General features: G+C 49.5%; 3 protein-coding genes across 6 annotated transcripts; 2 read left to right on the top strand and 1 right to left on the bottom strand.

Annotated features, from left to right (window-relative positions):
* Positions 1-11: 11 nt before the first annotated feature.
* cenpl (centromere protein L) lies at positions 12-3,118 on the top strand. Of its 2 annotated transcripts, none has more exons than XM_037459621.2 (5): positions 12-115; positions 778-955; positions 1,065-1,313; positions 1,423-2,007; positions 2,131-3,118. In XM_037459621.2, the coding sequence occupies exons 1-5, from the start codon at positions 96-98 to the stop codon at positions 2,203-2,205; spliced, it is 1,107 nt and encodes a 368-aa protein (XP_037315518.1). In that variant the 5' UTR covers positions 12-95; the 3' UTR covers positions 2,206-3,118. The 2 variants fall into 2 exon arrangements, with proteins under 2 accessions (XP_037315518.1, XP_037315509.1); XM_037459612.2 differs by having other exon boundaries at positions 1,059-1,313.
* Positions 2,815-7,214, bottom strand: LOC119210036 (FUN14 domain-containing protein 1). Of its 2 annotated transcripts, none has more exons than XM_037459634.2 (5): positions 7,096-7,214; positions 6,455-6,626; positions 6,205-6,280; positions 4,511-4,645; positions 2,815-4,035 (listed from the first exon to the last, which is right to left on the bottom strand). In XM_037459634.2, the coding sequence occupies exons 1-5, from the start codon at positions 7,118-7,120 to the stop codon at positions 3,958-3,960; spliced, it is 486 nt and encodes a 161-aa protein (XP_037315531.2). In that variant the 5' UTR covers positions 7,121-7,214; the 3' UTR covers positions 2,815-3,957. The 2 variants fall into 2 exon arrangements, with proteins under 2 accessions (XP_037315531.2, XP_037315537.2); XM_037459640.2 differs by having other exon boundaries at positions 4,517-4,645.
* On the top strand, positions 6,791-27,807 carry LOC119209894 (lysine-specific demethylase 6A-like). 2 transcript variants are annotated; one of them, XM_037459516.2, is made up of 30 exons: positions 6,791-8,198; positions 8,337-8,400; positions 11,824-11,932; positions 12,065-12,114; positions 12,383-12,441; positions 12,737-12,857; positions 13,100-13,154; positions 14,041-14,075; positions 14,650-14,743; positions 14,838-14,964; positions 15,051-15,149; positions 15,264-15,483; positions 16,329-16,466; positions 20,942-21,067; positions 21,164-21,235; positions 21,335-21,442; positions 21,575-21,955; positions 22,348-23,198; positions 23,881-24,010; positions 24,181-24,286; positions 24,383-24,588; positions 24,687-24,748; positions 24,863-24,937; positions 25,029-25,177; positions 25,274-25,388; positions 25,488-25,675; positions 25,768-25,909; positions 26,004-26,130; positions 26,394-26,564; positions 26,678-27,807. In XM_037459516.2, the coding sequence occupies exons 1-30, from the start codon at positions 8,020-8,022 to the stop codon at positions 26,705-26,707; spliced, it is 4,389 nt and encodes a 1,462-aa protein (XP_037315413.2). In that variant the 5' UTR covers positions 6,791-8,019; the 3' UTR covers positions 26,708-27,807. The 2 variants fall into 2 exon arrangements, with proteins under 2 accessions (XP_037315413.2, XP_037315422.2); XM_037459525.2 differs by lacking the exon at positions 16,329-16,466.

Here is a 27,807-nt window from a genome sequence, read left to right as displayed (position 1 = left end):
GATTGGCTGCTTCTAACCGCGCAGACTCCTGGGAAAGCGCGACGTTCAAATCTGTTTCCGGTTTCTGTCTGCTTCGACCGATTAACAAGCCAGACATGGAACGACATCAAATCAGGTATAACTCTATATATCTTACTAATTACCCTATTGAAATATTATTTTCTTCAGTACGTTTTCATTCGCAAAAACAAAAGAACGCCAACTTTGGTGTAAGTTAGCGTTGCGGCCTTCATAGCATCGATGCTTGTTGTGCTCGTCCGTTTGAAGAGAATGTCGCGCAACACAACAATAACCGTGTAGTTTGATATTGCTTTGTTTTCTACGAAAGATGCACGTTTCTTTCAATGTTTTTATCGACTTAAAATCATTAAATGTATGTCTCTAAGTTTAAAAATGTAGATTTGGTTCCCGTTACTTTCTCAATGGTCCTGAGCCCAAACAACACAATGACTTATATATCTAGTATATATTGAATACTCAATTCTAGTGACAAACGTATTCCATTCATCGAATGCCGTTTTAAATCGCATTGCAGTCTCTCATTGCCATATTGTTGCTAACAGATTGTAAGAACGCAGTGTAATCGGGCTGCTACTCCCTTTGCTTTATTAAAAACAACAAACTTTTTTTTTTGGACAAAAGCATATTAATCGGCATAAGAACCGTGGTGCTACAGCTTAACTTGTAGAAAAGAGGATTTCACCCTCTCCTCCACAAAGAGCACTGCTCGAACAGCAAACCCCAGATGAAGCTGATGTGATTGTGTACCACTTGCAGTGAAACAAGGACTCCACGCAGCAATGTCGTCGTCCAGAGGAGGAGAAAAAGCAAGAGCTACCGGCTGTCGTACCGCAGCGGCCTGGGTGCCGCCGACTCGCGCCTCGGCTGGTCTCCGGCATTGACGGCACGGAGACTTAACACCAGCAGGAAAGCCGCACGGTTAAGCAACATCGCCGTGAGTTGTTTGTTCCCGTGTGTTTTTACTCCATTTAACATGTGTGAATTGGTAGCAACTCATTGTGCCCCTCCTCTCCATCGCTCCGCCCCTCGTCCCAAAGGAGAAGGTGGATCCGGGGCAGCTGGCCTTGCTGGTGAAAACTGAGTGGCAGCTGTCGTACGTCACTCCTCTTCATCAGTTCAGACACACCCAGCTGAAGAGCTACTCCCGGCAGCTCTCTGCGTTTATCGCCGCCGGGAAGCAGCAGGGTTTGGCAGTGGAGGTGGAGGGGCTGCAGACGACCTTCAGGGTCTCCTTCTCTGTGGTGCAGGGGATGACACAGTCGGACGAAGATGCCGAGAGCGTCCTCATACAGGTAAGCGATATGCCTCGCAGGATTATGATGTCAATTCTTCCCATCCGGCGTTGTGACTCGCAAAGGGGGCGGCCTGCGGCTGTTTCTCACGGTTCCCTTTCAACCATAGATCCACTCAAAGCGGCTGTTTGCCAACCAGGACGAGCCACAGAAGCCAGTTTGGAGTGGCTGGCTGACCTGCGTCAACGGCAACCCCGACTACCTACACTCGCTTCCGAAGGGCTTTGTCTGCCTGCCGCTGTTCGGCTGCAGCGGGGCCGACGGTCTCTCCGCTTTGGTCAAGTCGTGGTTCCAGCAGTCCTTTGACTGCTGCTTTGGCCCCCTGGAGATCAGCCACACTAGCCTGCAGTGGCTGATGGCGTTGTGGACCAACTGCCACGCGGAGTCCGGCATCCAGCACCTCAAAATGATCTGGACTGTTCCGGCCGCGCCACCGCTGCAGGTCACCTACACGGTCGACCCGGAGGATGCCTGGGAGCTGTGGAGCAGCGTGAGAAAGGAGAAGGAGAAAAGGGGAGGCGGCGGCGGCGAGGAAGAGGCGGGGGAGAACTATATCGACATTGAGGAGGTGACGAGGTTCATGCAGGGGCTGAAGAGCCACTTCTACAGACACTTCAGGTTGGATCTGTCAGCAGGAACCCTGAACCAGGTCTCCACAGCTCTGGGCTCAGCCAAGTACAGCGGCAGAATGAAGGTACCATCCGTTTGACGGTTCCCACGAGAACGTTGTCAATGAGCATCGTGTCTTTCAACATTTACGCACATGCTAATGTATTTTCTCTGCTGATTTTTGTGAATTTTCTTCTTCTTTTTCCAGATCTCCAACAGCAGATACATGATCACTACCCTGACACTACTAACGGAGTGCGCCCTCCTCAAAATGCCCATCTGATTGAACGGATACAGACTTTAATGCCACCAGGGGATACAATAGCAGCATTCATTTACAGTTACTTCAATTGGTTCTCGTTTTTTATTAGAAATAAAGCCAAACATCATGTTTATCTTTTCACAACATAGAGAAATATTTCCACAATATTCTCCAATGAAAAGTTGTATTCTGGCCTTTTTATCTACTCTTATTTTACCTTAAAGCAAGAAGTCCTGTGGCCATAATGAGTTGGGTTCCACCTTTTGTAAATGCTATCCCATATATATTTATATATACTTGTCTAGTTGTATATTTTTGTAATTTATAGTTGTAAATAAAAGCAAAAAAGAATTTGACTGGCACATGAAAACATAATTGTTTAATACAAGCAGCTGTGGATGATGTCTGTATTTGTGGCAAAATTAATTTGTGACTGGCTAAAATGTAGACACTTATGAAAAGGTGTTTTACTTAAATTCTTATCTGGCTCTTAATGACTATCATTTATTAATCATAAATAAACAGCCGTTTGATTTGTCCGAGCGGTTTTGTTTATTTAATATAAATAAATTGCCATAATTATGTAATATAATGTTAGTACTTCCCTGCCCCCCCAAAAAGGAAAACGAGTTGAACAAAATTTCAACTTTATTTTAAAAGACATCCAAATTCATACAATTCAGACAACCAAAATACATGAAACTGAAGGAATGAGGGGTATACAAGCATACAAAACATCAACAGGGAAAAACAGGCTCTTCAAAGAAGAAAAAAACGACTATGTAACATTGTATATTGCACTGTTTTTTTTAAAAAGGCAGCAATTTGTGATGTAATTAAGTGGACTCCAACAAGTGGCAGTCACATCTACATGATGTGAATATACACGACTCTGCAGCATCTGTTGCTTGATAACCACACTGCAACTGCTAAATGCACAATGACAATAGCAAAGGGCGTATTAGTCACAATTGCGGCTACATTAAGCTCTAATGACAGGACTGGTGTCTCTTTTGGTGTCTGGCTTGCAATCGTGGTAATTAGGGTGCAGCAGATGCTCATCCCGTCATTAAAAGGGCATCGTGGAACGCTGAGGATTATGGAACTCAAGGGTCTGCATTTAATATCCATGTTGTATATCAATAAGTCCTGATCAAAGTGGAAAAAGTAATGGTTTAAATCGCTCAGGCGACTTTAAAAAACGAATTGTGTTTGCTTACATGCTTCAATGGCACATGAACTTCACAGCAACTTAAAAAACCCCACTAGACTGGGGGAGAGTGTTAACATTCCAACTCTGCTGTTGTTTATCCAATATATACCCATGTGTGCGCCAATGCACGACAACTATCAGCGTGACAAAAACACAAGGGGATGGACAAACTCAGATCGGTGTTGGAAAAAGCAGAGAGGACTCGGTGCTCGTCTGTGGCAGCTTGACATATTCAGCAATCTGACAAAGAATCTGTCATGGGTCCCACGGAAGACTCACAGTACAACCAACTGTGATTCAACGCACCTGCGCCCATTCTTTAGTGTGCAGTCAGTGCCTTAAAAAAGAAATCATTAGCTATGATTGACTTATAACAGAGGGAGTAGAACAATTTTCACTGTTAACACAACAAATCATGCTTCAATTTTTAACGTAACGCCGCCCCCCCCCCCACATGATCAGTGTGAGTTGAATCGATGCCCACATGGAACCGAGGTAAACGATGGGGAAGAATGTGACGTGATTCACAGTAAGTGGAGGATGCGGCGCGCGCGCCAGCATTAGGAGGCCAGACCCAGAAAGAAGCCGCCAACAAACCCGCTGGACAAGACGATATTCCTTTTTATAAAGTCCGTGGCCTGTGCGGAGGGGACGGAGAGAGAGAGAGTGAGTCATTGAGAGCTCATGGGCAGCAAGCTGCATTAACTAGTGAACTGGTTTTAACTGCTTGAATATGCAATTACAATTGTTTTATTAAACCAATGTATTTTTAGATACTCCATAAAAATTCTTTCATTAAACGGATACATCATGAAGCATAAAAATTGATTTAACCACTGTCGCAGCCAGAGGGTGTAGTGTGATCAACTGTACACTAGAGGGCACTGCTGATTTGCAGATGCTGAAATAAACCACCTCACCACAACCAAGACAGCCAAAACAAACCCATTTAGTTGTAAATAATTCCATGTTATGGGTGGGGCTTGATGCATGTTATTTTATACAATAATAGTTATTGTTACCACTGAAAAATGTTGTATTTGGTTTTAATGACAGTCAATTGAAAGAAAAATGTTAAACAAAGAAACAAAGAACAAGCTTTGTTACAGGTACCTTTACCTCCTCAATGAATGTGTTTATTTCAGGGACTGCTTTGTTTGCTTTATTCTTCAAGTGCTTTTTGGCTTTGTTCACATCTTTCTCCACCTTCTTCCAGTCCACCTGAACATAGCCACTGTGATTGGCCATCTGGGAGGGGGACAGAATTACTCAAATTTCCGCATATCATTTGGAAGGGAAATACTTGGTCCAAGCACAATACATTACGTTGGAAATACCGTTCAAAACTGCTCTCTGATTTGAATGTTTACTCTGACATTATGGGAAATGTCTTTCAAAATCCCTGTTGAGCTCTGAGGGTCAAATCACATTTAGATTTTAAAACAATAGCGTATGACGCACCAGCCAATGTCACATCAAAGTTTTAGGTGGAACATTCAGTGCAGAAATATTGTTACCTAATGCTGATGAAAATAAAAAAAAATAATTTGACTGCAACAAAATAAATTCTCATCAAAGGCTGACAATAAGTAAACTCTAGGCAAATAGAAATAGTGTTCAAAGGCACATTTGCAGCTACAAACAACGCCTTAACAGCAATGTTCTCTGGTGTTATCTAGTTGAAAGATAGCCGAAGAATACAGAAACAGAATCGCAAGTGTGGATAACTTGTGTTCACCTCGATCCTGTTAAAGCACAACGCTAGTCTTTCTGCTGGAGATCAGCTGAGCATCATGCTGTGCAGCTGGGGTCCGTTTCAAGAAGCGGGTTTAGTGCACACTCAGAGTTTGTTAACCCTGAGATGAGGGAAACTCTGGGTTGTCGGTTTCAGAAAGGGAGGTAACTAAACCTCAGGGTCAGTCGCTATGGTAACGGAGCCTGAGGACCTAACTTGGTCAGGAGCAGGTTTTCTTCAAGAAACCTTGAGTTTCTTTAACAGACTCCTCCCTCTGACAGCAGCCAGCCAATGACACAGAGCTCTTTCATTTCCTCATTCATTCATATTTTCGCAGAGTGTTAAACGTCGGGAGAGAATATTGAGGCCCGTCATTTCCAGGTATCATTTTCTTCACGTCACCCATCGTGGACGTGCTCTCACATCCGAGCACATTCTTTGTGTAGCATTACGTTTTTTTTTGTTGCAAAGGGCAGTTTCCTTTACAACATCGGTAATGCGGAGAATATTAGTAAAGCTACTGTATGCAGAGCAGTGAGAAAAGTGTGAAACGTGTTTGTTCCCAGGACACAAGCCAGTGAGAGCCATTAAAGAGGAGTTCCACTTGAGGCACCTGATTAAAATACATTATAGGTTCAATACCATTGTACCAGTTTTGCCAACGATATTATTCTTGTGATGAGTGTAAAAAATGTAATTTTCCCACCGTGAATTTGTGGTTTTATTGCGGGTTCATACTCGCCGTACGCTTGCATTAATATTTCCAGCTCAGTAGGGGTGACGTACGCCGACCGATTGTTTGTGGTTGTTGCCATGGTAAATTGTCGTATCATGGCTCCATTCATGCTGCCGTCAGTGCACGCGCTGAACTCTGAGTCAACCTACTCAGAGTTGATTGAACCAACTCTAAACGGCTGTTATGAAACCGAAAACGGAGAGTTTCCCATCTCAGGGTAAATCAACTCAGAGTTTAGGGTTTGACTCAGAGTTTGTAGAACCTCCTACCTGAAACGGACCCCTGATTTGCGAATCTGACAGATGATGCACTCAACAGCGTTTATGGAACCCTTGCCTGCAAAAGAAGGAACCCTCCTCCAACGGCGGTCGCAGCGATCTTCCCAACTCTCTGGAAGAGGTAACCAGCACACCTGTATGTGTTGGGAGGAGGAGAGGATTGGTCATTTCACAGGTGCACTAAATACTAAACACAAAATACATTTCAGCTATGGATCATTGGGCCATACTGAACATTTTCGGACAGGCACGTGTAGCTCTGTGGTTACGTTATGTCACCTGAGAGGAGCCACATCTTCATGCCTTACCATCCAGTCACGCCTCCCATCGCGATCTGGGTGGCTACGGAGTACTTCTCAGCAATCGGGCCCGAGTTGCTCCCGAACACCCGACACCACCACTGGTGCCGCCGGGCATACTCTGTTAAGTCCACGACCTCATAGACCTCATCCTCACTCTCTGGGTCGTCCTGTCCGGCCGCTACAACACGTATGGAGACCGCAATCAAGATACTTCAGCACGAGGGTAAGGAATGTGCACGCTCAGTGGCGAACAACTGCTGTTATTAACATAGCGCCCGAGTGGAGGCAAACTCAAGACATAAAACACCCCCACACACATAAATAAATATACATACATATATATATATATATTATATGAGGATTACTTAGGGCAACTACTCAGGGCAACTCAGCTGCCACGGGCTGAGTGAGGCGTTTTTGTTCTATGGAAGTTAAATGACTTGGGAAGCTATAATTAGCTACGGTTAGCTAGCTTCAAATGGCTACCCATTCGATAACATGCACACTAAGATGCCATTTTCGGAATCCCACAAGCATCGAGCTCAAATGGGGGGCATCATTTCATTACTAATGGTGGGAAAATGTTGTAATTTCAGGATTTTTTGGGGGGTAATCGGGACGTTTATATAAGAAACTAAACAACCAACCTTCTCTCTGGTCAGCCGTCGCCATTTTGAAAAAACGAATTATGTCACCAGGATGTTGACAATGCTAAAACACGCCCACGTCGTGATGCTCTGCCACGTCAGTTGAAATGCTGTGCACCAGCTCAATTAGGCTCAGCAATTTAGCATCTTTATTGCCAAAGAAACATTGCTGCAACTTTCCCCCCGACGAGAAAGATGTCAAAGAAGTGTGAGGAGAATTGTTAAAGTGAAAACTGAGATCAAATGCTGTGAAAGGCACGTAACGAGTGATGCATTGCAGTCATCGCTAAACCAGTCAGTAAAGGAAAAAACGGCTAACTAACAAACGAGTGTCAATGCATTTTATTGAATAGATATTTGAGCCATTTCATCATGATTGCATTTGTCAGGAAACGTGTGATATGTTGCTTTATTGCAAAATATGTCAAATACATGTACACGGCATGTTTTATTAAATGTTTTTAGGATAATCGTGGTAATAAATACGAGTGGTTTGTAGAGGGAAAACAATTTTTTGAGATTACAGAACGCTAGAGCAGGGAAGTCATATGGTGGGATGCGGGTGCTCCTATTGGCGGAAGACGGGGGAGAGGGCGTGGCTAGAGCGGCGCGTGGGTTCGCTTGGGTGACACAATTATAACAACTTTATCTTCGCGGCGGAAACGCGGTTTATTCTCAAATTCTCACATCTTGGATACTATATTCCGTTTTTTGCATTCAAATAGCGCAACAAGATCACTTTGTGATGAAAAATGTGACGTTTGACGAGCTACCCGGAGAGCGCTTCTGTCCCCCCCGAAAGGATTTACTACATCGAATCGCATCTTTTCATCCTGGGAAAAAGTTTTTGATCCTTTTGTTTTCTTCGGTTTTTCTTCTTTGATTCGGCGGAGCAAACCCTTTGTCCCCGCGTCGCGATTTTCCATGCAATCGTGCGGCGTGTCTCTCGCCGTTGCTGCCTGCGCTGCTGCCCGGAGTCTCGGCTCGGCTTCTTCTGGTGGTGATGAGGGAAAGAAAATGGCGGCGGGAAAAGCGAGTGAAACAGAGGAGGACTTTCCGACACTGACAGCCCAGGAGAGGGACAGTTTGGCCGCGATCGACAGGTCGGAACAGTAGCCCCGTGCACTCACACTGACGCGCACTGTTGAAAATTAATTGTTTTCTGTCCTTGCATGTCGACAATGTGTCTGAGCCGCTCCGCGAGTGATTCTGAGCCGCCTATGTTGTCTTCTCGCTTGCAGCTCACTGTTTGGATTTCAGAAGCTTCATGAAGATGGCGCCAGAACGAAGGCCCTGTTGATGAAGGTAGCGAATCTTAACTGGATGTGTATCCCAATCAAGCAGCGCCCCCGATTTCCCCGGGATTTTACCCAAACCCACACAACTAGCGCGCACGTCAACGCATTTGCCCTCGAAGTAGCGAGCCAGCCCCCCCGAGCGCGAGTGGCCCACCCGCTAAGGAGACCCAAGGCCAGCTAGCCGCAGCCCCTCTCTTTTAGCCACTCGGCTAGCTCCGCTAGTTAGCCGCTCTCATCCGACGAACGGCCGCCCTGCACCTGCTCGGTGTCGCTAGCCAATATAAAGTGTTAGCCGAGTAGCCGCGGCTCTCTGGGTGCAACCGGCTCTCTCACGTCAACGCGGGCTGTGTGTTTTTGTTGAGCAACCGCCCTTCTCCGTTAGCTGCGCGGCTAACGCTATTCCCTGCAGCGGACCCACTGTGCACTTGCAGTTGAGCCACCAGCGAGCCCGAAACGTCGTCACAGTGATTACTAGAAACGTTGCACTTAAGTGGGAAACTTCGTTTTTTATTGGCAAAACCTTACAATGCCACCATTGACCAGCCGTAAAGTAGCCTTATCCGGCCATTGTACTGTTTTGTTGCGAGTAACATTAGGTGCACCAACTGCAGCTTTCCCCCCTATTGCGTTGTGCGGTCAGTAACCGTCGCAAATGCCTCGGCCCCACGTTATGTTTCTGTAGGTTTTTTGGGGGGGTGACATTGCGTCCCCTCCACCTCCCCCGTCCCACTTCCCCGGGGGGGGGGTCCGTTTCCGTTCGGAGGTTCGAGTTGACAAACGTTACGAGAAGTAACGTTTAATGGCCGGCTGCCCGTCCAAGATGGCGGGACGTGGCGGAGTGACACCGATAGCCATGTAAACCCGTCGGATTCGAACAAGCGGCTCCGGGGCGCTCGTGCGTTGCCGGAGCGAGTCTGTGAGAAGCCCTCTTTGTAGGGACGTGTTCCCCACGCCGACCTAGGCGGTGTCTGCGTCCTTTGTTTACACTTTTCATTGCCGCCGCCGCCCCCCCCCCCCCTTTCCCCTCTCCTCTCGGTTCCACTCGTCATGTTCTCTCGGTCTACCTCTACGTAACGCACAGCTGGGCTCACGGGTCAACCGAACGCACCCGGGCCAGATGCTGATGGGGCTTGGACACCAAATTCCCTGTCAAAAACGGCCCACGTGTCACGGAAAACGGTTTCAGACGTGCATGCGTTTTTGTTGCAGATCATGTGGCGGTAATGCTCGAGTGTCTCAAGGGACAGATCTTGCTCCATACATTTGCACCTCTGCACCTGTTCACCTCAGGCCACTCGCATGAGGTGATTTACATTTTTTTTTTAAAAAAGACTACGTTTGGCTTCGTGGGCAAAAAACATTGACTTCACACAGAGATTTTATATATCTGCATAACGTGACGGCTCTACACCGAATACGGTTGTTCATATTGTACATTGAGAGAGAAAAGAGAGTGATATTGTACGCTAATGAGTTTGGGTTTAGAGATCGGAATGTGTAGGACCCTTTGTGGGCTGGAGACACAAAGAAAGTGGCACAGCTCTAACGCTGATACCAGGACGTCAAATGACGCAGAGAGCAGTGGCACGCATTATGGATCTAACCGATTGCGAGGTCCAAAGCATTACTTTCCTCTTCCCACGGCCCGTTTGGCCCGAGATGCCCTAAGTTGTAGTTGTCATGGAAGCAAAAAGCACATTGTTCTTCTGATTTTGCCATCCGTTTAGGCTCACTGCACGTGGTGCGCAATTCATCGTTCCAGGGCGCTCCCCTCCCTGAAAACCAAATTCCAAATGGATCTGGACGGTGGCCGCACAAACAATTAACCTCAACCGCACGTGACGCCGGCGTCCGATGTCGATCAGGCGAGCCTGCTACGGAGCGGTCGCATGAAATCACTCACGGTTTCTGCTCGCAGCTCGTGGTTTCTACCCCTGTCTGGGACCCGTGGCCACGTCGCCGCACTGTTGCTTTTATCCGTGTGCGGATAACTGTGTGGGCGCCAACATTAGTGACAGAACCGGGTCACTATTTCGCCACCGGTAACTAGGTGGCAATGACGTGGACTTGAAATAGCTCGACACAAGATGAGATGATTAAGAGTTTCAGTTTAATAGCGCGGTTTTGGTGAAGTTTGCATGTCCCGCCCCGCTGTGTTTTCACGGCTTTCTTGCAGGTTAAGGAGGCCTCAAGGCGAGCGGCCTGCATTTCACTCGAATGGGCCACTTTTTTTGTTTGCATTTGCAAGCCAGCCATCGACGGATTTCCACCAAAAACGTCAATCAATCAATAGTTAGAGCAAAGCGGACATAAACTGAAGGGACAGGGTGAGCAAATATTCTGTAGATATCCGGTTCTGTAGATATCCAAATTCCACGAATAGTTTGTGTTTTATCTAGTGACAATGAGGTGCATCTTGACAACAATGCAGAACACGATGAGACTGCGAGGTCGCCTACGATGTCGTCACATGATGATTGGGGATGCTGGGGCCGCTGGATCGTGGCGAAATCATACAATTATTAACGATGAGGTCATGCTCATTTAACGGGCGATTACTCATTGACCTTTTGAAACATCCCGCTTTTTGAAAGAAGTTGTAAATCCTGAAGTTAAATGCTTCAAATCTGGTGCACTTTAACAGGAGAGGTGAGAGGCCACGCCAACGCAGAAATTAGTGCTCTCATCAAGAATGTTGTGCGCTTGCAAACGACTGAACCACAAACGCATTGCTCCCTTCCTGGGAGAGAGAGGAGCCACAGCGGGTGCGTGCCCCCTTCGCCCCTTTTTTGCCGCTCCAACGGAGGGGGGGGGGGGGCTTGTTTTATAACTGGGAGGTGAACGAGGGCACCCATAATCATGTTTTTATCCCTATTTGTCTTATTTTCACAACCGCCGGCGGCCTAAATTGTATTTGATTGATTCGTGTTCTGTGTTTTTGGAGTTTGAAGGGAGGGGTGGGGGGGGGGCTTCAGCTTGGACCGCCTGGGTCCCGCTCTGGTTTGGATCTCAGCGCGGTGCCGGGGGAGAAACTCAAGGAGCCCAGGCGGGGCCCTTCTCGAGTTCGTTGGCCTCGCCGAGGGAGTCCACGTGGACTCAATAAGGGACTTCTGTCTCCCTGCGACTAGGCCGGGGCTGCGCTGAGGGATCAGTGTCGGCTGGAATGAAGCGGGTCCCTTCTTCAGCGCGCTCTCTGCACTGTTGGTTTTCCTGCTAATTAATGTCCCGATCAGTAAATCAGTCAAATCCCATTTTCATAACGTCCCTTCATAATCTTCCTGTGGATGTCTTTTCTTTTTTTTTTTTTAAAAAGGCGCTCTAAGCACAGCTTCTTATCTGCAGCAAACCTCCTGTTAGTCGGACAGGGGCTGATGTTTATCTGCCTAAAAGTCCTGAATGGTTGTCCTGTGTGTTTGCGTTCCTCCCGCAGGCCGTTCGCTGTTACGATTCGCTCATCCTTAAGGCCGAGGGCAAAGTGGAGCCGGAGTTATTCTGCCAGCTCGGCCACTTCAACCTCCTATTGGAGGATTACCCGAAAGGTGAGTGACCCCTTGCACGATTTCTGGATCCCGGGGAGCCTGATCGGTTTCCTGCTGGACCCGACTGCCGCCCCGCTCTGTCCTCAGTGGATCGATTCTCAGCCTCCTTTTTCTTTCTGCTTCTGATTGTAGCATTATCGGCATACCAGAGGTACTACAGTTTACAGTCAGACTACTGGAAGGTAAGCGGCACGCAGTGATATTCCCACACGTTTTTCTTTTATTTCCACATGCACGGGAGGCGCGTACGTTCGGTCTCAGTTCGGTTTCCCGGTTTCAGGTCTTGTGACGCGTCGCCGTCATTTTCGGCTCCTTTCCTGTTTGTTTTGTTTTTTTTCCGATCACTGAACTATTGAGGCAACTGGCGGTTTGTGTTAGTCTTATAAATCTGTATTTTAAAAATATTTTATTGTAGCCGTTTGTCATAACGCCTCTGTCCATGCCACCCAGAATGCTGCCTTCCTGTATGGCCTGGGAATGGTCTACTTCCACTATAATGCCTTTCAGTGGTGAGTACCAACGGTCGCTGTTAGATTTGCATAAAAAATTTGCACGTGCACACACACGCGGGTCCCCTGAGGAGCACCGTGACTTTCTCTGGAATATCGCCCCTCTGAAGTGGAAATAAAAAGGGCAGCTTTTCTTATACCACATTGAAAGGAAATAAAGCCAAGTTCCCAATGAGCAGGTCTTCCACTGTCCACCATTCTCTGCTTTTTGCCTGTTTTTTTATGGTTTTCTCTGCACATTGTGAGTCCTGCCCTTCCTCCTCCTCTTCATCGTGCTCTCCTTTGGGTCCCGCAGGGCGATCAAAGCATTCCAGGAGGTGCTGTACATTGACCCGGGTTTCTCCCGGGCCAAGGAGATCCACCTGCGCCTGGGTCTCATGTTCAAGGTCAACACAGACTATGAGTCGAGCCTAAAGGTAGGTCCAGACCCACCCCCCCCCCCCATAATGCCCCAAAAACCTTAAATCGGGTGTTTTTTAGTTATGTCTATTTACTCTAAACAGCGAAAAGAACGCTTTGTGAATTTATTGTGATGAAATGTTTAGCCCAGCTGGTAGCTGGCCAGGAGCCTTCACAATAAAGGCGTACCACTGTGTAATGATTCTGTTATGACGCAACATGTGTGCCTTTATTGATTTCTACCCGTTTTTTCTCTCAGCATTTTCAGCTGGCTTTGATCGACTCAAACCCCTGCACTTTGTCCAAAGCTGAAAGTAAGAACCTTTTTTATTCTGTTTACTCCATGCACCCCACAATCACAAGTCAAGATAATGGCAGAAAGAAATCGGTGTGCGAGAGACAGACTTTGATAGTGTGTTGATGTTTTCTTTTGGTCATTCGGTCTGGTTTCGATGGGTCTAGTTTGTTTGGATCTTCGAAGGTTCACACCCTAAACGGGCCTCGACCAATCACGACGCGCCGAACAGACACACAGGGAACCAAGTTGACAAACATTATCACTTCTTTCTACTCTGCCCGAAAAGCCTTACACGTACTAACCATATGCCGGAGGGGACTCCGATTCCCTCAGAGCGTGTGTGTGGAAAGCAAAGCGTAGTAGGTGGATTCACGTAGCTCCGCCTATAAACAAGCTCCGCACATAGTGGATATTCGTTTAATGCGAGTGTTGGATCGTGTTCAGCGCTGACATTATTTGACATGCCGCTGCCAGCTCATCTCCCGTTACCTTGACAACGGCAATAACGATTTGTTTATTTGCATACCAGCGTCTAGCTATTTGCCTTCGTCTATTTGTATATTCCCACCACCCCCTTTTAATTCCTGTTCACACAGACATAGCAAGGGCAGCCTCTGTTCTCCCTCCCTCTCTCCCTCTCGCCCCCCCCTCGCCTGCCTCTCCATCTGCTGAGAGTCACTCAGGCAGCTTAGATCAGACACTGCGGCGCTCCAGACAAAGGAAGGTGCCGTCAGGAGCGCGGCTACCTATCGGCTGCACTCAGAGCGCGGAGAGGCAACCACGGCTTTCTGCCCTGTGTTTATAGACGCAGCGACTCGTTGGGGCTGGGTGGGTGGGTGGGGTTGAGCCTCCTCTCGAACAAACCTCGTCCTAACATGCATCCTCTTCTTTTCCTTCTACAGTTCAGTTCCACATCGCTCATTTGTATGAGATTCAGGTAAGTGCTCTCCTTTTTTTCCGTTTCCTCTAGTTATTCTCATAAGGAAGCGAGCCATTCCGTTTCTGTCCTTCCCTCGATGGAGGAAATGAGTGTTGATGGAATGTAATTGAAGACGGTCGCTCGTCGTTGCCCACCCCCCCACCACAACCCAGCCAGAACTGTCCCACCACAGGGCGTCTCTGTGGAGGGAAAACCAGTTTCTTTCTTATTTCTTTATAACGGGCGGGTTCTTGCAAATTAATTGACTAGGGCGCAGGAGTGGGTGGCATGCGGGAGGGGGTACGGGATTACTCTAGGCCGATCGGCCGGGTTGCCACGGAAACAAGAGTGTGTGTGTGTCCCTTTCCTGTTTTGTATGCTGGTGGTCTCCCTCTCTGTTTCAGTCGGAGGAGTACAGTAGCGCTAGCCAGCTCTGAGTAGTAAACATGTTGGCTGGCGGAGGCCTGACTGCAGGTCGGCAAGCAGTCTTCGGAGGAATTGAACCTCCGCTGTCGTTAATGTCAGAATTTTGTGTTGTTTCTTTTTTTTACTTTGACCTCCGTCCATTCCTCGCCGCTCCCTCCGCATCCAGAAGAGACACCGGGCCGCCAAGGAGGCCTACGAGAGCCTCCTGCAGACGGAGGATCTCTCTGCACAGGTGAAGGCCACTACCCTGCAGCAGCTAGGTAAGAACGTGCACAGTAGTGCATCTCTTTTGGGGAGGGGGAGGGGTTCCAGAGTTGGTCGGCGGGTGGTTTGATGCAAGACTTGTCGGTCCAGGCTGGATGCATCACACGGTGGAGCAGCTCGGGGAGAGAGCCAGCCGGGACGGCTATGCCATCCAGTGTCTGCAGAAATCTCTGGAGGCCGACCCCAACTCTGGACAGACTTGGTACTTCCTCGGCAGGTTCGTCACACACACACACACACAAACACACACACATACACATGTATTCAGGACACCAGTGGTTCACAGTCCGTGTCTCTTTACAGGTGCTACTCTAGTATCGGGAAGGTCCAGGACGCCTTCATCTCCTATCGGCAATCCATAGACAAATCGGAGGCCAGCGCAGATACCTGGTGCTCTATAGGGTGAGGGTCCTTCGGTTGTACTGTTAGCCGTGACTTGGTCCATGTGAATGGATGTTTTTTTTGGAGGTGGCCTCTATTCTATATTCTATCCTCCCCTCCCCCCTCACCCCTTAGGGTGTTGTACCAGCAGCAGAATCAGCCCATGGACGCCCTGCAGGCCTACATCTGCGCCGTGCAGCTGGACCACAGCCACGCCGCCGCCTGGATGGACCTGGGCACGCTGTACGAGTCGTGCAACCAGCCGCACGACGCCATCAAGTGCTACATCAACGCCACGCGCAGCAAGGGCTGCACCAACACCACGGCGCTGACCCACCGCATCAAATGCCTGCAGGTGGGTGGAGAGGCGGCGGGGGGGGGGGGGGTGGAGGCAGGGGGAGTTCAAAGTGAGAGGCGCCCATGGACACTTTGTCCCGGCTTTTCACGAAGGACGTCTCGCCGCATCACAGCTCTCCTTCAGGACTTTACTTCGTGGCGCCGCTAGCGTTTCAAAGGTCACATTTCGTGCGAACGGTCAATTGAAAGAGTCACCGTTTTTTCAATTGGTGCTTTTGCTTCCACAATTATTCTTTTTATACTCAAATGGTAGTACAAGAAGAGAGATTTCTTTATATCGGATACAGATTGGTAAAAAAATCAACGGTAATTCCTCTTCTATTTTTTATTATCAAGGTTATTCATCTTTTCATAGGCGGATGGATTCACAGGGGAGCTATCGATAGCCCGTTCAAACTTGCTCCCAATCCCCACATCTCGTGTTTTAATCTGTTCATCCGTCATCTATGTGCGAGCGATGTCATTTTCCTTTACATATGCATGAAGGAATGTTGCATTTCCCACCAGTTCCATTAAGGCGAGCTCAGCGGCTGGTTTTAATGCGATTGTTGGCCGCCTGGGAGTATTGTTGCTGAATGTCATCCTGATGCTCCTTGTGTGGTTGATGCTGTGCATTAAATAGGATCCGTCAGCCAGCCAAGGCACAAGTTAGCATTTGGTTTCCAGCCCGAGCATCACTGTTATAACCTCTTATCTATTAACCATTGCTGATCATTTCCTTGTTTTTGACGTCATCGTTTCATTTATTTTTTTCCTTCCAAAAAAAAGAAGAAAAAAAAAAGCCTTGTCTTATTTTTATTTCTTTTTTTTTGTTTTTTTTCACGTCGTTTTCCATTCCCCTAGGCTCAGTTGAGTAACCCCCAGCTCAGTAGCCCACAGGGTAAAAGTAAAATGCTCCCTCTTATTGATGAGGCATGGAGTCTGCCAATCCCAGCCGAGCTAACCTCCAGGCAGGGAGGCCTGAGCAGTGCACCACAGCAGGTGAGACCCAGATAGAGCAACTTACGCTCCCACCCTACTCTCTCCGCTCCCCTTCCCTTCCCCACCCCCTTTGACTGAGTGCACACGTAGCGCACAGACACACCGGCGGGTCAACCCATGCGCATGCACTGTTGTCAACACTCATGTCATGGGTAACGCTTGAGCTCGACTGCTACCCCCTCCCTCCCTTCCCGCCTCACCTTCCACACCACGTGTGTGTGTGTGTGTGTGAGCGAGAATGCAGATGTCGAAAAGATGCCACACACAAAAAGTAACCCTCCCCATGAATAGCATTTGTTTATTGCCCCGTCTCTCGCATTTGGAGACCCCCATTGCTACATGGTCGAATGGGATGAACGCGTCCTGGCTCGCGGCTGCTTTACGGCATCTGTTTTTTCGAAGGAGGAGGGGCCTCAGCCAAGTGTTACCCTGCACAACCCCCCCCTGCGCCCTCCTTTCTCCTCCACGCGGCTTCACCCATCACGCCCCCCCACCCCCCCAAAAAATGAAATTGATAAAACACTTGGGAAGGCTTTTGTTAATTCTTTCTCCCATTTGATTCCTTCTATTAATCCCGTTTTTTAATCGAATGTGGTATTCAGGATTACACAACCCCTGACCCCGCCCCCACCTCACAGTTCATTTACAAATCTCAGCCGCACCAGCACTGCTGTTTGTTCCTAATCTGCTTCAGTTCAAAGTGGGGAGAGATTGCCTTTCTGAACAGATTAATATGAGGGGCCGTTCAAGACATTATTCATTCTGGTACTCTCACATACATATATTCTCACTCTCACATACATATATTCTCACTCTCATATACATATATTCTCACTCTCACATACATATATTCTCACTCTCATATACATACATTCTCCTTTCACATACATATATTCTCACTCTCATATACATACATTCTCCTTTCACATACATATATTCTCACTCTCACAAACAAATGTATGTATGTGTAAAGAAAATATATGTCTGTATGAGGAGAATGTATGTGTGTATGAGGAGAATGTATGTGTGTATGAGGAGAATGTATGTGTGTATGAGGAGAATGTATGTGTGTATGAGGAGAATGTATGTGTGTATGAGGAGTATGTATGTGTGTATGAGGAGTATGTATGTGTGTATGAGGAGAATGTATGTGTGTATGAGCGAAAGTATAGTGGAAACGGAAGGCGTATAGTGAAAACGGAAGGCAGAACATTTCTCGCGCTGTGATTGGCTGTCAACCTACCCTGTGATTGGCTGAGAAACTCGAGGCGGGTCATGTTCAGGTCGCGATCAGCATGGACGGAGATATGACCGCTTTGCAGCAAGCCATTGGAGTTTTGAGAACTATTTTAACATCCTCTGACACAATTTCTTCTATTGAGCAACAAAGGGCATGCTCATCTGCACCTAACGTTGTTCACAGCACGGCAGAAAGTGAAACGAGACAACCAGACCAAACCGGTGTTACGTGCCTAGTGGTTTTTGAAACTACTGGTTTGGCTACGCGTGCGTGTTTGTTTTGCCCCGACAGCGGCAGATGTTGTCTGCCTCGGTCACCTGATCCGTCACACATTCGCAAACATATTGCTGAAAATGTTCAAAATGCATCCCATATCCAATGCAGCGATTATGATTGTATAAGTGAGCACTACATCACTGCCACGTATAAAGAAAGAAATAAAAGAACATACGTTTATTAAAAGATCGCCGCAACCTGGATTCGAACTCATGCAGTCGAGCAAAACAGCAACACTGTATAAGACGGCGGCGCTACGCCGTCGGCCAACCGAGGTGTAAAGAGCTGCTGCTGATTTCACTACTTGTCATAAAATTCCACATCGTCAGTGGCAAGAAAACCTTTTGGTTCAGGGTGAGCCAAGACAACTGGTTTTTGGTGGCTCTTATATCGTCCCTTTTACCGTAAAAAAACGATACCAACCACTCTAATTTTTTGTGGTTTTTCCCATAAAATGAAAATACGAAGCGTAGCCGCTAAACCGGAAGTACGTAGATTTTCACAGTAAGAATCGACGCAACCGTCTGTAATGACAGCGGTTACCAGGGTAACGAGAGGAGAAAAGTTCATTAACGGATATAAATAAATAATCCTGGTCCGACGGGATGTATTAGCAGCAGTAGGTGACTACACTCGCTGCTCTTGTCCACGTATTGTTTTTCTTCAGTGAGCAGAGCAGAAACAGTTTAAGGAGATCGCAGAGTAAACGGTCCGCCGCTGGAGCGCATACGTCCCGACGTCAGCGAACCATCAGCGGACCGCCAGCGGCATATTTTACATTGCGCGGTTCTTTTGTTGCCGTCTTGTTGAAAGGTTTTGTAACCAAAGATCACGACGAATAGCACAGCAGCGGCCGGTGTATTCGACATCTTTCTCGTGTGTGGCCGCGCGTGCGCAGCCATCAATATATGTCAATGTACGTGTTACGTAGGCAGGTAACGGAGGGAGCGGTATAGCGAGGTCCTCAGATGTTTCCTAAAATTAAACATTGTTCACGAGTCCCAAAGCTCGAGTCCGAGTCGAGTCTGAAGTCTTTCGAGGACGAGTCTCAAGTCGAGTCGGAAGTCACCGAGTCTGCGACTCGAGTCGCACTCGAGTCCGAGTCTCAAACTCGAGTCCCCATCTCTGAGAGGATGTTAAGATAGTTCTCAAAACTCCAATGGCTTGCTGCAAAGCGGTCTCATCTCCGTCCATGCTGATCGCGACCTGAACATGACCCGCCTCGAGTTTCTCAGCCAATCACAGGGTAGGTTGACAGCCAATCACAGCGCGAGAAATGTTCTGCCTTCCGTTTCCACTATACGCCTTCCGTTTCCACTATACTTTCGCTCATACACACATACATTCTCCTCATACACACATACATACTCCTCATACACACATACATTCTCCTCATACACACATACATTCTCCTCATACACACATACATTCTCCTCATACACACATACATTCTTCTCTTACAGACATATATTTTCTTTACACATACATACATTTGTTTGTGAGAGTGAGAATATATGTATGTGAAAGGAGAATGTATGTATATGAGAGTGAGAATATATGTATGTGAAAGGAGAATGTATGTATATGAGAGTGAGAATATATGTATGTGAGAGTGAGAATATATGTATATGAGAGTGAGAATATATGTATGTGAGAGTGAGAATATATGTATATGAGAGTGAGAATATATGTATGTGAGAGTGAGAATATATGTATATGAGAGTGAGAATATATGTATGTGAGAGTGAGAATATATGTATATGAGAGTGAGAATATATGTATGTGAGAGTGAGAATATATGTATGTGAGAGTACCAGAATGAATAATGTCTTGAACGGCCCCTCATAGATTAAAGTTACAGCAGTTCACACACTCATTCACATGGGGCTTTTGACCCCCCACCCCGCCTAGTGTGATCGGTGAGGCCGTGTCGCTGTGGAGTGAACCCATTGCCGCTGTCCACCTCCCTCCCCTCCTCTCCCCTTTCATTAGTTGAGCCCCCCCCCCCCCCCCCCCCCCAGTGTTTCATCATCACTCGCTCATGGCCATCAACTCGTTGCAACGCCAGTAGGTCCGTTGTGCGTCAGTTCATCGGCCGCGACTTGGTGAGGGCCAATTCACTGCGACCTATTCCAGGGTGACTATTCCAGGCGGTTTTTCGGTGGGGGGGGGGTCTTCAATGGGTCAGATGTGACTGATTTGAATTTTGTGTTTTCACTGCTTATCAGTGCGAAAAAGAAAAAGGGGGGGGAGGGGGGGAAGCACACGGGCGGCAATGGCTTCCTCGTTTAGAGCGACAGCGAGGAAGCGCTGATCTCCCCGGGAGCCGCATCTGGCTCCCCAGGCTCCCTCGGAGGTGACGTGTGCAGCGTGTTGTGATCCTTAAAAAAAAAAAAAAAAAAAAAGGTCGAAGGACTTTAAAGGTCGACTTGTGCTATTGTGCCCTCACACAGCTGCGAATGCCTTTGTCCCCGTTGCCTGAAAGCGCAATAGGGGAAAGTCACGGAACCAATGTAAGGAGGATGCAGGCGCCGGCAGGAAGCCGTAGCGTTGTCGGCGCCCTCTGAAGCCACGCCTTCCGATAGACAGGAGTGTCCTGCTTGATTGTCTCGAAATCACAGAATTTGCTCTCTCTTTCCCTCCTTTCCTGTTTTCTCCATCCCTTGCTTTGCACTTTGACCTCTATCCATTTGACCTATCTTTTCCTCCATTTTGCTACTTGATGAACACGCTTGACTGCGCCCGGCCCCTCACCTTTGTTATTATTTCACCCACGCTTGCTTTTTGGCCTTCTGCTCCCCTTGCCCCCCTCCCTTCTTCCCCCGTCCTCCCATGTGTTCCTTTTTTTCTGTTATTTTCGTTACGTCTCCTTCCATTTACGTTCTTTTTCTCCTGGCTCGGTCTGCACGCGCTACCCCTCGCCCCCACACCCTCCCTCCTCCCCCCCCCCCCCCCCCAGGCTTGTAAGCCCAATCACAGCGCAGAGGGCGGGGTTCAGTCTCTGCCCACCCACGTGGGCACGCTGGGCCAACCGGAGGACCAGTCCTGCGCGGCCAAGAGGAGGAGAGCCTCCAGCCCCTCCAAGGTAAATCCCACGGCTCGTGGTGCTCGCAGTTCTGCAGTGGGACCTGAGTGGTGTCCTTAGTTACATTTTGGCGGCAATTTTTTACACGTTTTTCAGGGCGACTCATGGGTCAGTAATCCACCACAGCAGCCAGTGCCCAACTGGTACCTCTCCCCGCAGAAATTGCAGGTTAGTGAATTCCTTGATCTGATAGTTGACTTAATGCCCGATCTCCGCCTTTCTTTCTACTTGTCCTTAAACTTTTTATGTGCTTTTATCCCTTTTAAGGCACTGGAACAGTTGCGGAGCAACCGGGCCGGCCTGAAGCCCCCTCAGCTTCAGATGCTGGGGCAACTGGAGGCTCAGTTCGCCATGATGCAGCAGCACCAGCACCAGGTAAAAGCCTGAAAAGATGCTCCTGATCTCCATGCGTGATGCCCATCACAGTTAAAACACAGCCAGAGATCCCACTGATGCATGCTGGGAAGTTACAAACCCGAGTGTGTGGTTGTCGTCCTCTCCACTTAGATGAGACAGAACGCCTCAGGAGGTCAGGCGCGCCCCTCGCTCCCCAATGGCCCCACCGCCAACTCCCTCCCCTCCCCCAACCCCAGCCTGCACCCCGCCCGGCCCCACCCGGGACCCCACCGGCCCCTCTGTCCGCCGCAGCCGCTGGCCAACGGGCCGGTGGGCCCCGGGCCACACGGACACTCAGACGGCGCCCCCGACGGCAGTAACGGTAGTAATAATCAGCCGGGGCCCGCGGCCACGGGACCCAACGGAGACGTGCCTTACCTGCAACCGGCCGGCGGCGGCGGCGGCGACGCAGCACTGCTACCTCACACCTGCACAAGCGCGCAGACGCAGGACGCCGCGGCGCGCCAGGCCCTGCACCTAAACTCCTCTCAGGTTGGGACCGCACCCGCCGCTTACAGGGCCCGTAACCTTTTTTTAATGCAAAAAAAGAGAGAATGCATTCTTCCTCCGGCAAGTTATCGGCTTTGTGGGTTAAATAAGTTTGTATCCTACTGACCTACTTTACTGCATCAAGTGGCGTCATTAAACAAGCTGTACCGAATCCCCTCCCACGTGACTAAGTGGAAGTATGTAGTTCCCTGGTGCTGAGCCAAGATTTGTACGCAGCACATGTGGGAATAGAAAAGGGTGGGGCTCGCACCTGTTGCTAGGTTACAGCGGCTCAGTGCACACAAGGATCAGCAGAATGTTGTGTGCATGGCAACTTGGTGAAATACTGTGCCCTGTGCTTCCTCTGCGTAACCGTTGCTCTCCTTTCCCTCCAGGGGCTTCAGAAGGGGGGGGGCGTTCCCCATGCGACGGGCTCCGCCAGCGAGGGGACCCTCTCTCACCCCCAGACCCCTAACTCCTCCATGGCCCCCGCGCACCCCAACAATCAGGCTGGACATTCCACTGGTGCCCCGTCGCCGCGACAGCCGGCCCACAACCACCTCCCGTCGCCCCCCTCCCTGCCTCACCCCTCTACCTCAGGTGGAGCGGCACCCGGTGCGTCCGCTACCAAAGATAGCAGCGCGGGCGCCCCCGCCCCGGCCGGCGGGGCCTCCGAAGGAGAGTCGGCGCCGCCGAGGACGCCCGCAGACCACCTGGCCAATCACGTGCACTCTGGTGCCAAGGGGGCGGAGGGTGGCGAGAAGCCGAGCCTTAGCGTGGACAATCCTAGACTATCAGCCCTTTTGGCGGGGGGGAAGTGCCCCGTGGAGTGCGCGGGGCCGTCGCAGGGGGCGGCGTCCGGCGCGGCGGAGCCCCACAAGAAGGTGAACAACGTCCACCCGGCCGCGCTTCCCTCCACCCCCCACGCGCAGGGCAGCTCCGCCGCCTCCTCGCCGATCTCTGCCATATCCACCGCCACGCCCTCGCCCAAATCCTCAGAGCACACGCAAACCGGCGGCCACAGTCCCGCCACCGCCGCGCCCACCGTCAACGGCAACGGCAAGGGAGGCATCTCCGAGGACTCGCAGAGCCCGCTGAAGGCCGAACCGCCCGCCGCCGCCGCCACCGCCACCAGTCTCAAAGCTACCCCGCCGCACGCACACAGCTCCTCTTCCTCCTCCTCGTCGTCCTCGTCGTCCTCGATATCCATCTACCCGAGCTCCACGGACGTGCTGAAGGCGTGCAGGTGAGACGTGGCCCCGCTAAGTTCCTCTCTCGGAAGCCATGCCCTTTTTGAAACTGCCTGCACGTTACTGATTGGTGGAGAATCTGCTTTGGTCTCAATGTGCCTAGCGTAGGAAGCCTGATGATGGGAGCGGCTTGTTTAAGTAGAGATCCAGTTATGGCACGTTGCATGCACATGGATAGAAAAGAGAACTAGGCTGTTTAATGTGTTTTCTGCAGCTTTTTTTTTTTTATGCAATTGGCCCGCCTTTTGGTGCCTAAAAGTGTCGTGGTAACACTTGCTTTTGAGTTGCATCTGCCGGTGATTTAAAAGGCTTCCGCTGTATCTTCCATCTGAAATGAGAGAGGGGTCGTTGTTTGTGTTGAAGGTGTCTCCCCCCAGTGGAATCTACCAGCAACTACAGCACCAAAGGAGAATCATTATGTAACTGTAAACGACACCGAAGGCTACTGGGCTGTCTTGTTGCCGTGCAGATATTTATCAGATTATTTAGTGGAAAGTTTCTCCATTTGGTTGCATTGATTTTACATTTTGACTACATTTATTTATATATACCTTCCTATAGTTTATTACCAGGTAAAATTAACTCATCTCATCTCGTCGGTTCCTCCCTGCCTGATGCATGATTCTGCACTTCGCCTACTTAATGTGTGTGTGTGTGTGTGTGTGTGTGTGCACGCAGAAACCTGGGGAGGAACGGTCTCTCCAACAGCAGCATCCTCCTTGATAAGTGCCCCCCGCCCCGGCTGCCCCCTCCACCGTCACCGGTCCTGCCCAAAGACAAGCTCAACCCTCCCACACCCAGCATCTATGTGAGTATCGCCCCGAGAGGTCCAAAGGCCCCCCGCGCTCCCCCCCAATCCCCCTTTTTGAAGCAGTTACTCCCTTTCGCCTTGACCTGATGAGTCTTGTTCCTTAAAGCAGGTGGTCATAGTGCTATATGATACCCTTTTTAACCTCCTGTTTCCTGTCTGTGGACCAGCTGGAGAACAAGAGAGACGCTTTCTTCCCCCCACTGCACCAGTTCTGCACAAACCCCTCCAACCCCGTCACGGTCATCAGAGGACTGGCCGGAGCACTCAAACTGGGTAACCGGCTTCGCCCGCTGCACCGGAGAGGCGCGTAGGTCTCGTGGCGTCTTGAGTTCTGACCCGCTCTGTGTGTGTCCCCAACCCCCCCGGCAGATTTGGGTCTGTTCTCCACAAAGACGTTGGTGGAGGCGAACCCGGAGCACCTGGTGGAGGTCTGGACCCAGCTCTCGCAGCCCGCCGACGAGAACTGGGACCCGGCCGGCACCAAGAAGATGTGGCGCTGCGAAAGCGCCCGCGCCCACACCACCATCGCCAAATACGCCCAGTACCAGGCCGCTTCCTTCCAGGAGTCCCTACGGGTCAGTTCCCCGCAGAGCGTAGGGACTCCATGGCTACAAAAAGACAAAACTCACTTGTGGCGTTCTGCCGGCTTCATGTTTTTCCTGTTTGATTTCAGGAGGAAAACGAGAAGAAGGCGTTAAAGGAGCCCTCAGACACAGAGCCAGCATCAGCAGAAAGGTTCCTTTTTTTCTTTTTTTCAGATTACCTTTTTATTTTGAAAATAACATCAGAAGCTGCATGATCTCATGTGTGGCTAATGGCGCATTTCCTTTTTGCACGCGTGTCCCGCAGTGTCGCGCGCAAAAGACGGGGACCCTTGAAGCACATCAAGTTCGGAACCAACATCGACGTGTCGGACGAAAGGAAGTGAGTACGGGTCTGCTTTTTGTTTGTTTTTTTTCTTATGTAATCTCATGTTTTTATGACAATTTGTTTCCCCCTTCCGACCCTCGTCCAGGTGGAAACAGCAGCTGCAGGAGCTCAGCAAACTGCCAGCCTTCGCCCGCGTCGTATCGGCCGGAAACCTGCTGAGCCACGTGGGTCACACCATCCTGGGCATGAACACCGTTCAGCTCTACATGAAGGTCCCCGGGAGCCGGATAGCAGGTGAGCCCTCAGCCCGCCTCTACGGCTCATTGCGGCCCCTCCCCCGCTCCCCCGCTTTCGACGTTTGATGGTGGATTTCTCGTTTGTCCCCTGCAGGTCACCAGGAGCACAACAACTTCTGTGCCGTGAACATCAACATCGGGCCGGGAGACTGCGAGTGGTTCGCCGTGCCGGAGCCCTACTGGGGGGTGATGAGCACCTTCTGTGAAAAGTAAGACCGGATTAAATCACGACACCCCCTGCCCCAAGCCCCACCCCTGTTCCTGTATTCATCCCAACTGCCGCCCCCCCCCCCCTCTCCCAAATACAGGAACAACATCAACTTCCTGATGGGCTCGTGGTGGCCTAACCTGGAGGACCTGTACGAGGCCGACGTGCCCGTCTACCGGTTCATCCAGCGGCCGGGCGACCTGGTGTGGCTGAACACCGGCACCGTCCACTGGGTGCAAGCCATCGGGTGGTGCAACAACATCGCCTGGAACGTCGGACCTCTCACCGGTGAGGCGGCGTTCCCACTGACGAGCGGCCCAAACCTCTTACTATCGTCTTTTCTTTTAACCACTGCGTTTCTTCTGTTTTTTTTTCTTCAGCCCACCAGTACAAGCTGGCTGTGGAGCGCTACGAGTGGAACAAGCTGCAGAGCGTCAAATCCATGGTTCCCATGGTGCACCTCTCCTGGAACATGGCGCGCAACATCAAAGTGTCCGACCACAAGCTGTTTGAGATGATCAAGTGAGTTGCCCCCCCCCTCCCCCCCGGGTTCGCTCGTTGGTTTGTTCTTGCCTTTTATGAGCCGAATTGTAACCTTTGCGCCTCCTCGCCATAGGTACTGTCTGCTGCGGACGTTGAAGCAGTGCCAGTGGGTGAAGGAGGCCCTGGTGTCGGCGGGCAAGGAGACTGTGCTGAGGCCGAGGACCCGGGACGAGCCGGCCCACTACTGCACCATCTGCGAGGTCGGTAACCACGCGGGATGAGGGTGTGTCGGGGGGGGGGTGTCTGTTTTCACCGTCTGATACCTACAAGTGGGTCTGTCTCAAGATTTGATCGGGACCGAACTGCGGGATCAGCCGTAAAGCCATTAGCGCGTTTAATTTGAATGCGCGGCTCTCGGCTGTTTGGCGTCCACGTCCTAGTGATGTCTGTGGAGCCGCTCCGGGTATGTGTCTCTAGGTGACGGGGGTGTGTGTGTGTGTGTGTGTGTGTATGGGGTCGACAGGTGGAGGTGTTCAACCTGCTGTTTGTGCGCCGCGAGCTCCTGTCCAAGAAGCAGCACGTGGTCCACTGCCAGGACTGCGCCCGGAAAGGCAGCGCCGCGCTGGACAACTTTGTGGTGCTGGAGCAGCACAGGATGGAGGACCTGATGCAGGTCTACGACCAGTTCACATTAGTAAGTCAGCAGAGGCGGGGGGGGGACTACTTAATTCAAGTAGAAAAGTCAAATCCTTGAAAGTGATCTGACACGTGACACGTTTTGCTCTTGTGTGTCCTCTTCCTCCCCAGGCTCCTCCTCTTCACTCCTCTTCATCTTGACATTAGGTGACACCCCTTTCTTCGTCTTATGCCGTGGAGCTGCGGGAACTTGTGTCGACAGTCAAATGAAACGCGGACCATTTCTGATATTCAGGAAAGCCGAGGCTGTCTCCCCGACCCCACCCACCCACCCATTACGGCTGGTCTCCATAGCGACGGCCGGAGGCTGAGGCGGCCAGTGTGTCTGTCTATGCAACCTGTTTTTGAAGTGCTGGGGCCCTGTCTTTCCAGAAGGGGGCGCCAACAGGATTCGTTTGTCCCTCCAGCCCCTCTAGAGACAATGGTTCAGGCCTGTTTTAATGAAGGACTTAATCAAAAACGGTTGGGAACGGGGGGAGGGGTGGGATTCTTAATGCGTGATTAAAACTGTTTTGTAGATACTTGTTAACTGTCACAACTGGCAACACCACCCTTAAAAGACTACTGACTTGACAAGCTTTCTCTCCCGCCCTCTCTCTCTCCATCTTTGTTTTCTATTCTGGTAACAGGATGAAATGGCTTTGATTTTATAGAATTTCCCCAAAAATGATGTTTTTCCTTCTAAGGAGCACTAGCCTAACTGGTCTTTTTCTATGGTAGATAGTAATTTAAGACTCTTTGGAAAGCAAAATCTCCCCCAAAAAATGTGTAATGTGAAAGAGTTATGGTGATTTTCTTTCTTCCTTTTTTTCACAGCTTTTGTTTCGTTCTTTTCAAATGATGTTCAGTTTGTTTCTAGATTTAAAGAAAAAGAGAAAATGTAGGGTAAAAAAACTTACTAGCCAAGTCACAAAGAGAATGGGTTGCACATAGACTTATGGAAAAAGTTTAATTTGTGATTTTTGTTTTGTTATGTTTCTAATCTTGATGTAAATTTACACTATTTATAAATACATATTTATTGCTTGAAAATATTTGTTGATGGAATGCTGTTATTTTTTTCCAGAGTACCTGCCATTAAATTTGAAGGAGTTTTGTCATTTTAACACAACTCCTCTTACATTTTCTATATATAAATAAAATTGCTTAGCAAGCATTGTACAGAAACGGACGTTTAAAAATTGTTTTATTGTTTGAAGAATGTTTTATGATGAGTCAATAAACACAACGTTGTCAAATGA

Source organism: Pungitius pungitius, chromosome 3 (assembly GCF_949316345.1).
Source record: "Pungitius pungitius chromosome 3, fPunPun2.1, whole genome shotgun sequence".
Classification (NCBI taxonomy): domain Eukaryota; kingdom Metazoa; phylum Chordata; class Actinopteri; order Perciformes; family Gasterosteidae; genus Pungitius; species Pungitius pungitius.
Note: the sequence above shows the minus strand (reverse complement) of the source record. Positions and strands in the feature narration are given on the sequence as shown.

Excerpts from the sequence above, each read along its gene's own strand:
- cenpl (XM_037459612.2), top strand. The coding sequence starts at position 96 with ATGGAACGACATCAAATCAG. Across the intron at positions 956-1,058 it reads CACGGTTAAGCAACATCGCC|GAGAAGGTGGATCCGGGGCA; the intron begins GTGAGTTGTTTG and ends CTCGTCCCAAAG. Across the intron at positions 2,008-2,130 it reads AGTACAGCGGCAGAATGAAG|ATCTCCAACAGCAGATACAT; the intron begins GTACCATCCGTT and ends TTCTTTTTCCAG.
- LOC119209894 (XM_037459516.2), top strand. The coding sequence starts at position 8,020 with ATGCAATCGTGCGGCGTGTCTCTCGCCGTTGCTGCCTGCGCTGCTGCC. Across the intron at positions 11,933-12,064 it reads ATTGGAGGATTACCCGAAAG|CATTATCGGCATACCAGAGG; the intron begins GTGAGTGACCCC and ends TTCTGATTGTAG. Across the intron at positions 25,389-25,487 it reads ATGAGCACCTTCTGTGAAAA|GAACAACATCAACTTCCTGA; the intron begins GTAAGACCGGAT and ends TCCCAAATACAG.
- LOC119210036 (XM_037459634.2), bottom strand. The coding sequence starts at position 7,120 with ATGGCGACGGCTGACCAGAGAGAAG. Across the intron at positions 6,627-7,095 it reads GACGGCTGACCAGAGAGAAG|CGGCCGGACAGGACGACCCA; the intron begins GTTGGTTGTTTA and ends TACGTGTTGTAG. Across the intron at positions 4,646-6,204 it reads GAGGGTTCCTTCTTTTGCAG|ATGGCCAATCACAGTGGCTA; the intron begins GCAAGGGTTCCA and ends TCCCCCTCCCAG.